We start from the raw sequence: 14,040 nt of genomic DNA, 5'->3' as shown, positions 1-14,040 counted from the left end.
AGAGAGAGACGGAGTTGGTAGTATTTTAGTTGGGTGGCTGAGACCCGATGACTGTTAGACTGGCAGCAGATACAGTCATGCGAGCGCCAGCACCGAAGGAAGGCGCATCCTTTCCCCGGACTATTACGCGCATGGTTGCAAGATAAGAGCAGTGGCAGCAGTTGGCCGAGTGTTGGGGGCGTGGGGAAGATAGTCAAGTCGGCGCCTCCGATCGGCGGCCTATCGGAACGACCAGGGCCCCTAGCTTCGTTGCACGCGGCCATCCCTCGTTGTCGCACCGCCGGAACAAGCAAAGCGAGGCTGCTCCCGTGATGATTGAGCCCCATTCGCTTATCATGACAAAGAACAAATGCTTACTGGTATCCCTTGTCTGATATTTCGTGGCGTCCTGGCTGTGCTGGGCCCACCGCCAGCGCCACAAGGCTGTCGACTAGACAACTCCAACTCCTTTGTGGTAAAAGTCCAACAAACCGATGCCGGCGAATTGTGACAGAAAGCCCGTAGTAGAGAGAGATGCGAACGGGTCCATGGAATGAGAAGCCAGCATTCTGCTACCTATTTGATATATGAGCGACTACAAGTGCGATTTCGGGGTATGCTTTCAAGATACGCGCCGTCACGCGACCCGCGTTCACTCATAGGTACGTACCCAGCCCAACATCATCCCCTCAAAACATATCAACATGGACGCTGAAGTCCGTCACCATTGAGCAAAATTCACCGTCTAACGAGATAGGGGAGGATACAATCAGTCCCTATAGAATACACCTTGTCTAGCTACATACCTGAGACTTGGATATAAGTAAAAACATCTTTAGGCATATACATACGTACGAATATCCTGACTGGATTTCGTTTCTTCTCCATATACGCATCGTTATCTCATTAGGCTGTGAATCTCGCTTGACGGCGAGACGTTAGCAGCAACAAACTTGGCGTGAAATTTTTGACATTAAGCAGGCCGTGTGACCAGTCCAATCCAGTCTAATCTATCTTCAAGAAACCCAAAACCCTAGAGAACAGTAAAAGGAGAAGTGCCTGACCGACGCGTTGAACATGCTGAAGCTTGCCAAAAAGCCTCGCCGAGCAGGTCCCCTATCATCTCTAGCAATACAAGTTGACTCGAAGCTGAGCTAGTGATACACGAGGTAGTGGTTGGTGCAACGGAGAAATCTAACAATTGAGTGGATGGGCGAAACAGAAAATTTATTCCCTGGAGACGTCACGGCCAAACACCTTGGCCTTGACCCAATCGACCAGGACGAGAACACGGTTGCGGGCTGCGGATTGGTTAGCATGCTTTAGTATTCAAGAAGGGTTATAAGCCAAGACTTACTGCTGAAGCACATGCTCAGGTAGGCACTCCTCCAGAAGAAGTAGGTCAGAGTACCACCAGTGGCAAAGTTACCAGTCAACCAGGAGATATCAGCAACAGCCTTCTCGCTACCAATGTAGGCGAGACTGCCTTGGTGAGAGTATTCGAACGGGCCCATCTGCTTGACGCGGCGCAGACGCTTCTGCAGATCCTTGATATTAGCGAAAACCCGGTCGCGATCATCCTTGCTGGGAGCCTTCTCCTGAGCAGTAGAGAGCTTCTTCAGCTCTTCCTCGATCTGCTCAGTCTTGGCCATCTGGTTGAACAAGCGAGCGAGGAAAGAGCCTTCCTGGGCAGCGACCTGAGCAGTGGGAGCATAGTTGGCGACAGCGCAGTCACCAACAGCCCAGATGTTCTCAGTTCCCTTTACGACGAGGTATTCATTGACGGCGAGACCACGGCGAGAGTCCTTCTGAGCGGGGATTTGAGACATGAGATCCTTGACGACGGGGCGCAGAGCATTGCCAGTAGCCCAAACAAGAAGACCGTAGGGGATGCGTTCGAGCTGCTTCTTGCCGTCGGGACCGGTAGACTCAGCCTCGATGAACTTATCAGTGACCCTCTTGACCATAGTCTTAGTACGAATCTTGATAGTCTCCTCCTTGAAGGTCTTCTCGGTGTATTCAATCAGTTGCTTAGAGAACATGGGAAGGACCTGGATGATGTCAGCATCAATGATCCACTGCAGCGTGGAGAGAGCGCGAACGTACGTTAGGAAGGGCCTCGACGAGAGTGACATTGAAGTTCTCCTTGATATCCGGAATCCATTTCTTGAGGTCGTCGTTGAAGAAGTCCTGCAGTTCACCGGCGAACTCGACGCCAGTGGGGCCACCACCGACAACAACCATGTGAAGAAGACGCTTAACCTCCTCGGGGTCCTGATCCTTGAAGATGGCAGTTTCACAGCAGTCCATGATACGCTTACGAATGCGCTGGGCATCGCCGACCTCCTTCAGGAAGAGACCGTGTTCGCGGACACCAGGGATACCTAATTCCACCAGTCAGACGCGCGCCCGTGGGGCAAGTAAGAAGCTGACATACCGAAAGTCGCGTTCTCAGCACCGACGCCAACAACGAGCATATCGAAAGGAACTTCAGTAGCGGAGACATCGCCCTTGATCTCGGACTCGTCGTTGATGTAGACAACCTTCTTTTCGTAATCAACCTTGGTAGCCTCGGCCTCGTAGTACTTGACGGCGGCCTTCTTGTGGCGCAGGAAATTACGAATCGGTTCCATGATAGAGCGATGTTCGATAGTACCGGTAGTGCATGACGGGAGCAGCGGGGTAAACAGGAAGTAGTTGCGGGGAGAGATGACGACGACATTGTAGTTTTCCGTATCGAGTTTCTTCAGGAGGGAGACAGAGCCCCAACCGGTACCTGGCGCATAGGGTCAGCGATTGAGTATGCGATGCGACGCGACGCGCTCATACCGAGAATGACGAGCGTCTTCTTGCTCGGGTCCGGGTCAGGCTGGTCGGCCGGGTTGCGCATTTGGTAGACGACATAGCTGGTGTAGCCAACTCCTGCCAGCGCCGACAAATACGTCAGGCGCCAGGTCCAGCGAAAGAACCTGAAGCCACCCTTCTTGACCTTGGCCTTGGTCTCGGGGCTGACCGAGTCGGCGTAGGTTCTGCACAGGGACGGGTTGCGGCGGAAGGTATCTCTAGGGGCGATGGAGGGACGCGCATTGGAAACAGTGCGACGGCCAGCCTGACGCATTGCCCCAAAGGCGCTTGCGAAGGGCCTCATGACGGCTGGGGCAGCCATGTGAGCCGGTCGGAGAAGCAATCGAAGTAGGACGGCGAGTGGTGGAAGATACGACAAAGAGGTGCGCCAGAAAACGGCCCTGAGGATTTTCACAGCCAGCTATGACGCCGCCGGCCTCGGCCTCTGACCGATAAGCGTCCACGACGCCAGGTTATGTACACCTAAGTTTCCACTCGTTCAAGCTGCGGATGAAAGGGACCGTCAGTGTGATAGACCTGGTTCGAGCAGCTCCAAGCTCTAGTCTGTCCCCGCCATTGCCCGCGTCTTCCCGGGGCCCCTCCTGGGGCAAGCTCGCGAAGAACCGGGCGGGCCATCGAGGCGGCGGGAAAAAGCCGGCTCTGCTTCTCCCCGTTGCCGCCGCGCACACACACGCGCTCAGCTGGGTGGCCCGTCTTATATACCTGTGCCATTACCAACCAGAGAGAGAGAGTGTGTGTGAGTGTGCTGATCGTCCCATCATGCCACCATCGTCCCAGCTGCATCTTGCCTTCCCAACACGCTCCCTGATGCGGCATTATTGTTGATGTTCGCGCCGCGTCGCCCTTTGGGGGCGCCTTTTCGCCTTTCGCCAACCATCAGCTCCTTTGCGCCGGCTGACGCTCCACAGCTCCAGTCTGCGCGCGCGCGCGCGTCGCTGCTCCGCCCGCGCGGGCCAGGCGACGGAAAGTCATCCCTGCACAGATGACTTCCCCGCTTGCCCTAGAGCTTCCCTTTGGACCACCGTCCATCCGCCAGGACGCCCAGGGACCGGTGTAGCTTCCCGTCCCCAATCCTGACCAGTCCGTCCTGCCAGGTGCTTGCTACGTGCCCACCCCCATCGCTCCAAATCCTGCTCTCATGCAAGCCCCGATCACTAGTTGCTCTCGTCATCCGCGCTTCCTGGCAGTACCATCTGCCCGAGCCCATGTCCAACCCTTGAGAGCCTACATGAAACACGACCGTGTGGCTTAGGCTCGCCATTTCCGTATATCCATCCCCCACGTCCAGGTGATTCGGGATGATGAACAGACTGTTCCGATCGCTCGCGTACAGGTGTGCGCACGCATGCAGGTTCGCCTGTTCACCCACCGGGGGCATGCGTCCTATGGCTGAGTAGAGCTGGAGCTGACGCCGCTCAAGCGGCTGGAGCGTTGCATTGTACGGGGTCATGTCGACCTTGCGCAGCGAGAGGCCAGGGAAGACATCGTTGAACTTGTCATCCGCAGCTGACTTTTTCCAATACCTGTGTCATGTGTCAGCCTGCCGGAGCTGAACGACCTGGCTCCGTGGAAGACAAACCATGGCGAATCGACCCCTGGCGCTTCAGGCCATTCGTGCGGCTGCTTGTCTCCCAATGCGAGCTTGTACTTCTCTTTCAAGTTCACTGTCTCCTGATAGTTCACGACATCGGGTTCGTCTCTCTTGAACGAGCATGTGCAGGTGAAGCATACTCCTTTCTCGGGTTCTTGCACGACCTCTACTGTTCGAGTGCAAAAGCGTCTGCCATCTTTTATCCTTCTCACCTTATACACGAATGGAACATTCGTTTTACCTTCACGGGTAAAGAAACCGGTGACGGTCTATGGCATACATCAGCTCCACGATTCTGAATATTTTGATACGGACAAGCCTCATTGCGCCACGAGCAACGAATATGCGGTTGATGAAGAATGTCGCCGAATTTACGGCGTCCAAAGATTTTCTTTGCACGTAATCAAGCAGAAGCATGAAACGGAAAACCGAGCAGTAAAACATGGGAGATAGACACATACGTGAACGACGAGGCCTTCATTCACCGTCTGCGCCGCTGCCCAGACAGCTTGCGCGTAAACATGTCCGCCATAGCTACGAGAGCTATTAGCGATTCCATACCCCTTCGTGACCGACTTGAACGTAAGGTCCCCAGTCCTCTCCAATCTCATAAGCTCGGCAAAGGGCGTGTAGCGGTTGCCGTGGATGGAATTATCGCCAGCCATTGATGAACAGAATAATCACAAGAATAGAAGCTTGGGTAGGTGATCCTAGCTTTGCATTGACAAGGCGGGCCTAAACGAGCGCTTCTATTATAGTCGAGGATTGTTTGAAGCAAATGGATGCTGTTCCCGTGTTCGTCTCCGCGTTGTGAGACGGTCGATCCTACCATTGAACCTCGGCAGTCGCGCTAGGCACCAGGCACCAAACCTAGCTCGGGCATACGGCACGTGACGTTATCTTCAATCTTCAACAATCCAATATACAACTGCCGAACCGCGGTTGGATTAACATCGACCAGTTTGCGGTGTGGCACACGACTCCAAACGTAACCGGAACAGCAATTCCGCAGTGGAGTCCATGGCACGTGATTTAACAAATCTCACAATCCGCTTTTGGTGTCTACTTCAGCCCTGGACATATCCATGCAGACCGCACGCCAAAAGCGGACATGACTAGATCTACCAGGCCTGGTGCTGCACTGGCAACAATGGACACCTGGCACACTTTACATGGTACCAGCAATTTCGGCAGCGTCTGAACACTCGAAACATCATACGAAATTGTCATCTTTATTGCTGCCCTTCAGCTGAAAAGGCTGATGTCACTTTCAACCCAGCCAATGCACTCTCTGAAGGGCGTTGAAACTACAAGCATTTCGGCGCTAGGCATGAGATTTTGGATAATCTCTGCATGCCGGCACCAGTTTCCCTTATCCTCCCTTCTTGAGAGGACCGAACGACAGCCACTGCGGGCAGAGCACCATGGGGGAATCGCTCCCCTGCTTTTTCCCTAAACGCCAAACCAATGCACCTTGTGTTCTACGAACCGTAGTTAAAACTACGCTCCGAGCCAGCCAAAAAAGAAAAAGGGTAAAAAAAAAAAAAGTAGATATACAGTTCCCATCCCATGCAAATGCTTGAACGCGAGCAAAGCGAAAGCGATCGATCCGAGAGGGGATGTCGGTGTCGTTTTCATCGTGTAACGCCGTAATCTAAAAGAACAAAGAAAAGAAACTCCATCAGGGATGCAAAAAAGGCAATGCTGTCGTGGGGTATGACGTTCCATAACTGCAAAATTAGAGACAGAATCCAAGTGGAATCTATCGAGTGAAGTTGGGTTGAGGGAGGACCGGCCACTGGTTGAACTGGTTCGTGGTGGGCCACGCGTCATGGTTCATGTAAGGCAGCGGGCCGGCGCGGCGTTCGTTGAGAGGCCTGCCAAGCGGCTGGTACTGCATCTGGTCGAAGTCGAGGCGCGGAGGATGACTCATTGACGCGGAAGGGGGAGGCACGAGAAGCGTGTTCACACCGCGGACAGGCCTGTAGGGCGAGCTACGCTGCGAGAGGTAGAAGGAAGGAGAGAGCCTGTTTTGCTTCGGTGCGGAGGAAGTACCGTAAGGACCGTTCACAGGAGAATTCCTGGCCGAATCGATGTTGTAGGGACTCAGTTGGCGAGAGGGCACGCTCGTACCGTTGGGCTGCGGCTGGGGCAGTGTCATCGTGGGAGCAGGCGCAGACGGAGCCGAGGACGGCTGAGACCACTGCATCGGAGGAGGGTAGATTAAAGACACCGGGCGTCCCACCGGAGGAGGCAGCTGGGGAACAGACAGATTCGGCAGCGGTGGTAGCATCGGCACACTGGTCGCCGGCGGAGGGGGTTGCGTGGAGACCTGCTGAGGCAGGCCAGGATACGATTGATAGCCTTCCCTGGAATCGGTCGTCTGAGAGAAGCTCTTCAGAGGACGCTTCGACGCGGGCTCCTGGGTCTGGTCATCGTAGCTGCGTTTCCTCGAACCCGGGCGCATGTTCAGCTCCGGCAAAGGACCAATGGGCGAGACGACGGTCGAGCCAATTTGCGGAAGCAAGGTGGGGGTGGTGGAGTACGAGTGGTTGGGTGAATAGTTGTTCAGGAAAGGTGGAGAAGCTTGCGTCGAGTTCGGCGGCGAAGGAAGGTTGGGCGGAACATGCAAAGACGGAGTTGGCGGACCAATTGCGCGCGGAGGAACTTCAAGGTGTGCTCGCGAAGCCTTGTCGAAGTGGGTACCGAACTTTCCGAGAGTCTTGTGCCATTCGCTCCATTCTTCACCGGAAGTGTACAAATTGTACTTCATGTTGCTCAGGAATTCGACTTCCATGATGTGCACTTCCTGCACCGAAATGCCCGACACATCCGCCCAGGTCTTGTTAGTGTACGTGTTGTCATCAAGGAACTTGTTGCCCAGCATAAGAGCGACGGTAAGCAGGCGGTACTCGCTGCCGGGCTTGCCCTTGACGGCGGGGTTGATCGTCTTCAGGCGGTAGATGAACAGCAACGCAAGCAGGACCACATTTTGCGTGACCTGGGTGGTTGAGAGGATTGTCGCGACCCACTTGCGGAAACCCGTGGTCGGCTGGGCGTCGGGAACCAGGCTGGAAACCGGCAGCGGGGGAGAGCGCGAGTCGAGGGCCTGATGCAGCGTTGACGAGTTCTCAAACCAGAAGAGGCAGGTGATCTAGGCCGGCGTCAGTAAGGGGGTGGGAGGCCGAAGTGAAGGCATATTCACCTCGGCAGCGAGCTGGGGCATGCTCGTTTGCGGCGTGGTAATCGACGAGGGAATCTGCAGCGAGGGCGCTATGGCGGTGGTCGAGGCTCTCCGGCGGTAGTCTTCGGCGGCGGCAGCGGCGGCGGAGAACATGTTGACGGGACTGAGCGGGGTTGCGGCGGAGCGGTGGTGTAGCTGTTGTTGGTGGTGGAGTTGGAGAGGTTGGTGGTGGTGAGGATGGGAAGAAGAAGACGGGCCATTGTGCCAGACGGGCCTGGGATTGGAGGTGGAAGTTGTTGTTGCTGTTGCAGTAGTTGAGTCGGGAAGGCAATGATGGGGCCTGTTGCCAAAGAGGACGGTGGCCATGTCGGCGGGAGGCGTGACGGGATTGCCAAGGCTGGAGCGTGACTGCCTTGGGAGCGCGAGGGCGTTCGGCATGGGCTGGGGACGCTGTAGTTGAAGCATCGAGTCGAGGCTATGGCTATGGCGGGGAGGAGAGCAGTAGAAGAAGCGGCATCGGGGCCAAGCAAGGACGGCTGGCAAATATGTAGAGGCGGTTTCCCGGGTGCAACGCTATGTATGAAGAGAAAGGCAGCGGCCGAGTGGGCGAGACGGGAAGTGAGGATGGCGTCTCGGGACAGGCTAGGCCGCGCATTTGGGGCGCGGAGCAGTGACGGTTTTGATAAAACATTATTCAAGGACTAGTCAGGCGTGTCGACAGCGGAAGGTTCCAGGCGTCGGCCCAAGAGGCTGATCCAAATTGATGTGGGAGTTGATGTCAGAGCAACCAACGCGGTGGATATGCAAGCTGAAGGATGGGCATGCTGGCTAATGAGCGGCTGCAAGCGTCGCGCGCCTCGTGATGCAGCATTCCGGGCCAGGCAAGGAGGCTGGCCGAGATTGATGGCTGCAAGCGTCTCCCACTCAGGAGGCTCCGGCCTACGCCGCGCCCGCGTCACAATGCGCGTGATAGGCAATCTCTGCTCTTCTCTCCAGCTCTCCGGTCCGATGGATCTCCCCCAGCCCACATGGTGGCAGCGCGCTCAACGTAACCGCCGCCTCAGACCACGGGCCCAATATTGGGCGTCTGAATCATGCTGCACCTCTGGCCGGACACCTCATCTGGACTTGCCCGATGCAGGCGCGATCACCGCTGCAAGGAGCCTGCGATAGGCCGGTAATTGCCCCTCCTTATCGTCGCTCTATAACCTGCGCGCCCGCGGATGCCGTGCCGTCGCTGCCACTGCCCTTCGTATCCTGCCTTGGCCTGGGAAACATTAGCCGCTCCAGCTGTGCCACCGAGACACGCTACAAGAACCGGCCCTTTCTGCTCCCAAAGCTTGCTGACATGTACGTGTTCCACCCACGGCGCTGCGCCTCTTGGAGCGTCGGCCCCCGCGCCCATGGGATACAGCCTGATTGATATGCAACGTTCCACGTCAAGAGAGAAAACACTGTCCTTGCTGCTGCCATGTCCACCAACCCTCATCACACAGCCACCCTCCCACGCGCGTCGTCGTCGTTATTATTATTATTGTAACAACTACCAGGGACAGGGCCAGGAATTCTATTTGTACGCGTGCCTTTTGGTCCACGTGCATTTCACGCTCCTACTGGTCGACGACGACGACTCTTCCTTTCCCTTTTTCATTCATTTTTATTTTTATTTTTATTTTTATTTTTATATTCCAATTCTTCTGCCTAGCAACCCCAAGACCCTAGCACCCACCCTAGCTTCTCTCCGCGGCGAGGCCCGTGCCCCCTCGATGTTTCGCCTTCGCTTGTAGCCTCCTCCTCGCGGTTGCTGCCTTTCACCGGTTGTCACGGGCACCCAAGTACGAGGCCGCTTCGTGCTCTGTCGTCCCCTGCGCCCTCGTGCTGCACTCATCACCGAGTCCCATACTTCGCGTCTCAGGCCTGGCACATCCCTGGCCGCGCATCGCTCAGCCGCCGAGACATGGATGCCCCATGCCTGCAGACGCACCACCGCGGCATGTAGCTAATCATGGCCGCTCCGGCGTCAGCCATGCCATTGTTAGCCTGAAGCTGTTCATCTCGTACGTACATGTCACCGAGGCATAACTAAACAATCCTGCCGAAGAATAAACGGGAGCTTTGTGCAACTCTCGCGCCCGCCGGTCCCAGCGTGCTTTTCATTCATTTTCATTCTGCTACGAGCACCACAACAAACACTACCAAATCTTGTTTTCGACCGCCTTGGACGCACCCTTGGCTTTCTTCGACCCCTTCTTGGCGCGTTTGAACGTCCCTGGCGTCTTGAAGAATAAACTGGGCGTCTCGCCCTCCTTGACCAAGTGACTGAGATAGCCGCGGTGCGCCGGATCCCGGTAATACTCAATGTCCTTTCTGCTAGTGGGATCCGGCAATCTGTACGTGAAAGCGCTTGGTGACACAGCCGTCGAGTCTGGCGTGGGCTGGCTTTGTAGGGACTTGATGGGGTCCGTAAGTCCTCGCAGGACTCGCTTGATAGACGATGGCGTGTAAAACCTCGTCATAACGCTACCGCCCGCGGCCTCGACCGCTGCAATGGCAGAGGAGGACGCGCGAGACACGACAATGTTTACTGGAGCCTTGAATTGCTCGGAGCCCTGCCCAACAGACTGGTCAACTTTCCGTCGCGTCTCGCTTCGCGTGCGCAAGCAGTCTTACCCTTGCCAACAGTTTGACGCCTTCCTTGATTCCACTCACACACCTAGAGTCGTTGAGCTCTTTCATGGTAATGGGCTTCGACGGGTCAATGCGGCCTTGGTCGATCCAATGCTGCAAGCGGTCCAGGTTGACCGGGCTCATCTCCACAGCAAATCTGTTGCACAGGCATTGCCATCAGCTTCATCCTTACCAGCGAGCCGCGGCAGCACATACTGGTTCTCAAAGCCTTTGGTTGGATGCGTCACCTCGAGCGGAGTCTGACCACCATTGAAACCGACGGGCACCTTGCCATGCTGCTTCTGACCCTTGTGACCCCTTCCAGACGTCTTTCCCTTTCCAGACGCGGGACCACGACCGCGTCTTATCCTCTTGTTGTAGGCGCCGGGCAGGTCGGAGAGGCTGGCAAGGATGGAGGCGGCGCGGAGCTGCTGCGGTTGCAAAAGGAAGGAGGCGGCAAAGGAGGTACGGTGCGTCGAGCTGGCCGTCAGCGCGCTGCATGCGCGAAAGGCATTTAACCGTGGAGGCATCGTTGCGGGCTGCAGCGGTTGGGGCGTCGCAGCTGGATGGAAAGGTCGTTGCTTCTCGACAAAGTTGCGGGCCGGGGCTGGGCTTGGCGCGTCCTGTCCTCTCCTCCGACTCCCGACGTTCGCTCGCCGTGCCACCGTCCACTCTTCCAGCGTCTCACGCAGTACCCTCGGAGCCGGCCGCTGCATCTCTTAGCCAGTCAGTCACAAAGGGGGCCTCTCTCTGTTTTTGCCTCCGCATGACGTTACTTGGGTGTGCGGGGAAGCAGTCTGGCTGCCGCTCACTCTCAAAAGCAAGCTCGTCCAACGTTATGTCGTGCCCTTGAGCAACGGCGTAACGTGGAGCAACCCACCCCGCTACCAGGCTAATGTACAGCATCGCGCGCGCATGTGGGAAAACGAAGCTGAACCTAACACTTGCGACACCACGCCGCTCGAGACATGGCCACCCTGCCAGCGCTTCCAGCTTCGTTTTGGCCGTCGCCGGCACGTAAATCGTATTCATCCTACTTCGTACTCTTCCTAGACATGTCTGGCTGCCATCCGCTCACGCCTTGGCACCCTTGTTGAGCACCTCCTCGGCCGTTTCCACCAGGATTTCAAATGCCCTCCGGACGTTCTTCTCCTCCACGCTCGGTGTAGCCGTGACGACTCGGATCACATACGTGCCCCCTACGACCCCGCTCGTCAGGAAGATCTCGCCACGACTGTTGATTAGCTCATAGACTTCCTTTGTGACTTCGTTTGCATCTAGCAATGCCTGGTTCTCTGCGTCAGGCGTGAAATCGTTCAGATACGCCTCGTGATTCGGATCCGGTCGACTAGCGCTGACTCTTCTCTCCCGACCCTTCATCCACTTCCGGCGCGGCACCACGGTGACGACGTTCAGAGCAAAGTTCGGGCCAGTCACCAACTCCAAGACGTCTTCCCTTGACTTGACGAGCTGGTGGAAGAGCTCGCCAAACTTGATGTGTCGCCGGATGTGTGCCTTGAGGCCCTCGATTCCGTAGGAGCGCAGCACAAACCAAATCTTGAGGGCACGGAAACGCCGACCAAGCGGGATTTGCCAGTCACGGTAGTCGGTCACCAGCCCGGAATCGGAGAAGGTGTTTCGAAGATAAGACGGCGTAATCGAGAGCGCAGACGTGAGATCTGACCGACGTTTCACGAAGAGACAGCTTCGAGTGGGTCAGCTCCCTCCATAGTTGAGCATCACGCAATACAGTCGTCTTACCTGGCATCGAAGTTTGTTAACAGCCACTTGTGCATGTTCATGTCGAAACTGTCGAATGCTGTGAAGCTCTTGGTCAAATGCTGATACTCTTCACAGACCAAGGCTGCGCCTGCATACGCCGCGTCAACGTGGACCCAGACCTCGGGCCAGTCTTTGAGAACCTCTGCAATCTCATCGAACCGGTCAACTGCGCAGGTGGATGTCGTGCCTAGGGTGACCGTGAGATAGTAAGGCGTCAAGCCGTCACGCTTGCAATCCTCCAGCGCCCGTCTTAGGGATTCTCCCGTCATGGAGAATCCTTGTTCTTTTGACGCAGCAACTGATCTATACTTTGTGCCAGCGATGATAGCTCCCTTTTGCGTCGAGCTATGCGCATGCTCGCTGCCCAGTGCAACCAATTTACCTCTCAGGCCGTCAATCTTGTCCTCTTTCTCCTTACCTTCAAGTTCCTTGCTCAAGTTGCCAAAGACCCTCTCGCGAGCAGCCACCATGACAGTGACGATGGCCTCACTGGCACTTCCCTGGATGACACCACCGCCTTCGCCTTGGCTGAGATAGCACTGTGGGAGACCGAGAATCTGGGCCAGCCAGTCCAGGACCACAGTCTCAAGCTCGGTGACGGCGGGCGAGCAGAGCCAGTTGAAGGCGGGGGCAGTGAAAGCGGCGCTATACAGCTCACCGAGCATTCCCGGGAAGCTTGAGCTGGCGGGGAAGAAAGCCATGAAGTTTGGCGATTGCCAATGCGTCAAGCCGGGCATGATGACGCGCTCGATGTCGGATTGGATGGACGGCCATGACTCGGGCGTTTGCGGTGCCACGGTGGGGATAAGCTCACGCAAATAACCGGGGGTGACGTCGGAGAGGACGCGGCGCTCTGGAAGAGTATCATAGTATTTGATGACTGAAGGGTTAGGTCAGTGTGCCGGCAGTAGTGGTGGTGGGGGTGGCGGACTCTCTTCGATTGCAGCGTGAGCTGCCTCGCGGAACTGATTGGAGTCCATTTGGCGCGTAACAAGGCCTCTTCCGAAACGGGTCTGAAAGCTGGAGAAACGAAACTTCAAATTCCCGTATCTCGAGCTTTTTTTTGAGGACGTCAAGATTCACGCCCTACCTCCGACAAGCTTTGCTTCCACCAATGAGCTGAGGAGCTCAGACGAGTGCGGAACGGTTCCGAAGAGGCCGTGATTCCGCACTCGGAGCAAACACGTCCGTGTTTGTTTCGGAGACGTCCCGTGTCCCGTCCTTGGCTGAACATTGTTTGCTACAGTATTCCGGCCCCTGTGTTTCTTTCCCGCGGGAAAACGGATTATTTGATACCTATGGTAACCTTCACTGACACCCTGGCACACCACCACCCATGTCGGCCTGCTAGCAACGGTTCCGCGGGCTCGATATCGATAACGGCGGGGTCAGCTAACCTCTGCCTGCTGCTCCTGGCTGCAAGAAAGCTTTGTCGACTCACTAAACTACTGCTCTTTCATTTTAACTTCATCGGACTTCGTTTTTTTTTTTTTTTTTTTTTTTTTGCCGCGACAGACCGCGCACATCGTACATTTCACATGCGGCATGCACCTCTCGGATCCGGAAGGCGCATGAAACTGCACATTATAGTGGCACCACCGTGCGAATGCGACAAAGCAATAGTCTGATTCGTAAACTGCGCAGGCCGTGCCCGCGTTATCCCAGCCGTAAGCCCAGCATTCCTCATCAGCCTTCTAAAAAATCCGCCCCCCACCCCCCCGTTCGTTATCGCGCCGTGAACAGTGTGCGGCCGTTGCAATCGTCGAGAGGTCTCAGCTTGAGAGCAGCATAGATTAAACGGGGCAAGTCTGGTCGACGGAACCATGTCAGCAGGACAACTCGGCAAAAGTGTGCGCGCGGCGCATGAACGTACGCTTCCGCAAGAGCTGCAGGTCTTGGTGCCTTCGGTAATGGCGGCGCCACACTTGGGGCACGAGGAGTCGTGCGAGTTGACCAGGACCTGGGAGGACTG

General features: G+C 56.1%; 6 protein-coding genes across 6 annotated transcripts; 1 reads left to right on the top strand and 5 right to left on the bottom strand.

The window, feature by feature from the left end:
* Nucleotides 1–1,206: 1,206 nt before the first annotated feature.
* Nucleotides 1,207–3,127, bottom strand: K452DRAFT_230359 (uncharacterized protein; the record flags this gene model as incomplete). The annotated part of the gene is made up of 5 exons (XM_033537088.1): nucleotides 1,207–1,280; nucleotides 1,337–2,030; nucleotides 2,086–2,363; nucleotides 2,417–2,755; nucleotides 2,809–3,127. The coding sequence occupies 5 exons, from the start codon at nucleotides 3,125–3,127 to the stop codon at nucleotides 1,207–1,209; spliced, it is 1,704 nt and encodes a 567-aa protein (XP_033396257.1).
* Nucleotides 3,128–3,800: 673 nt separating this feature from the next.
* On the bottom strand, nucleotides 3,801–5,178 carry K452DRAFT_288621 (uncharacterized protein). Its single transcript, XM_033540698.1, has 3 exons — nucleotides 4,897–5,178; nucleotides 4,424–4,704; nucleotides 3,801–4,367 (listed from the first exon to the last, which is right to left on the bottom strand). The coding sequence occupies exons 1-3, from the start codon at nucleotides 5,098–5,100 to the stop codon at nucleotides 3,845–3,847; spliced, it is 1,008 nt and encodes a 335-aa protein (XP_033396256.1). The 5' UTR covers nucleotides 5,101–5,178; the 3' UTR covers nucleotides 3,801–3,844.
* A 1,019-nt stretch (nucleotides 5,179–6,197) lies between these two features.
* Nucleotides 6,198–7,772, bottom strand: K452DRAFT_299289 (uncharacterized protein; the record flags this gene model as incomplete). Its single annotated transcript, XM_033542208.1, has 2 exons — nucleotides 6,198–7,589; nucleotides 7,641–7,772. The coding sequence occupies 2 exons, from the start codon at nucleotides 7,770–7,772 to the stop codon at nucleotides 6,198–6,200; spliced, it is 1,524 nt and encodes a 507-aa protein (XP_033396255.1).
* Nucleotides 7,773–9,811: 2,039 nt separating this feature from the next.
* Nucleotides 9,812–10,816, bottom strand: K452DRAFT_327395 (uncharacterized protein; the record flags this gene model as incomplete). Its single annotated transcript, XM_033544915.1, has 3 exons — nucleotides 9,812–10,228; nucleotides 10,290–10,443; nucleotides 10,503–10,816. The coding sequence occupies 3 exons, from the start codon at nucleotides 10,814–10,816 to the stop codon at nucleotides 9,812–9,814; spliced, it is 885 nt and encodes a 294-aa protein (XP_033396254.1).
* A 365-nt stretch (nucleotides 10,817–11,181) lies between these two features.
* Nucleotides 11,182–13,203, bottom strand: K452DRAFT_47899 (uncharacterized protein). Its single transcript, XM_033546718.1, has 2 exons — nucleotides 12,048–13,203; nucleotides 11,182–11,991 (listed from the first exon to the last, which is right to left on the bottom strand). The coding sequence occupies exons 1-2, from the start codon at nucleotides 12,803–12,805 to the stop codon at nucleotides 11,361–11,363; spliced, it is 1,389 nt and encodes a 462-aa protein (XP_033396253.1). The 5' UTR covers nucleotides 12,806–13,203; the 3' UTR covers nucleotides 11,182–11,360.
* A 345-nt stretch (nucleotides 13,204–13,548) lies between these two features.
* On the top strand, nucleotides 13,549–13,876 carry K452DRAFT_288618 (uncharacterized protein). The gene has a single exon (XM_033540697.1). The coding sequence runs from the start codon at nucleotides 13,675–13,677 to the stop codon at nucleotides 13,858–13,860; it is 186 nt and encodes a 61-aa protein (XP_033396252.1). The 5' UTR covers nucleotides 13,549–13,674; the 3' UTR covers nucleotides 13,861–13,876.
* Nucleotides 13,877–14,040: the final 164 nt, after the last annotated feature.

The sequence above is a fragment of the Aplosporella prunicola genome, assembly GCF_010093885.1.
Source record: "Aplosporella prunicola CBS 121167 unplaced genomic scaffold K452scaffold_16, whole genome shotgun sequence".
NCBI classification, from domain to species: domain Eukaryota; kingdom Fungi; phylum Ascomycota; class Dothideomycetes; order Botryosphaeriales; family Aplosporellaceae; genus Aplosporella; species Aplosporella prunicola.
The sequence above is the reverse complement of the archived record's forward strand: the minus strand, read 5'-3'. Positions and strand labels throughout refer to the sequence as shown.

What these genes read in the sequence shown, in the direction of transcription:
- K452DRAFT_47899 (XM_033546718.1), bottom strand. Translation starts at nt 12,805, where the DNA reads ATGCCCGGCTTGACGCATTGGCAATCGCCAAACTTCATGGCTTTCTTC. An exon ending in TTAACAAACTTCGATGCCAG is followed by an intron (nt 11,992 to 12,047) that starts GTAAGACGACTG and finishes ACCCACTCGAAG; the next exon opens with CTGTCTCTTCGTGAAACGTC.
- K452DRAFT_288621 (XM_033540698.1), bottom strand. Translation starts at nt 5,100, where the DNA reads ATGGCTGGCGATAATTCCATCCACGGCAACCGCTACACGCCCTTTGCC. An exon ending in ATGAAGGCCTCGTCGTTCAC is followed by an intron (nt 4,705 to 4,896) that starts GTATGTGTCTAT and finishes TGTATGCCATAG; the next exon opens with ACCGTCACCGGTTTCTTTAC. An exon ending in CCAGGGGTCGATTCGCCATG is followed by an intron (nt 4,368 to 4,423) that starts GTTTGTCTTCCA and finishes CACATGACACAG; the next exon opens with GTATTGGAAAAAGTCAGCTG.
- K452DRAFT_288618 (XM_033540697.1), top strand. Translation starts at nt 13,675, where the DNA reads ATGCGACAAAGCAATAGTCTGATTCGTAAACTGCGCAGGCCGTGCCCG.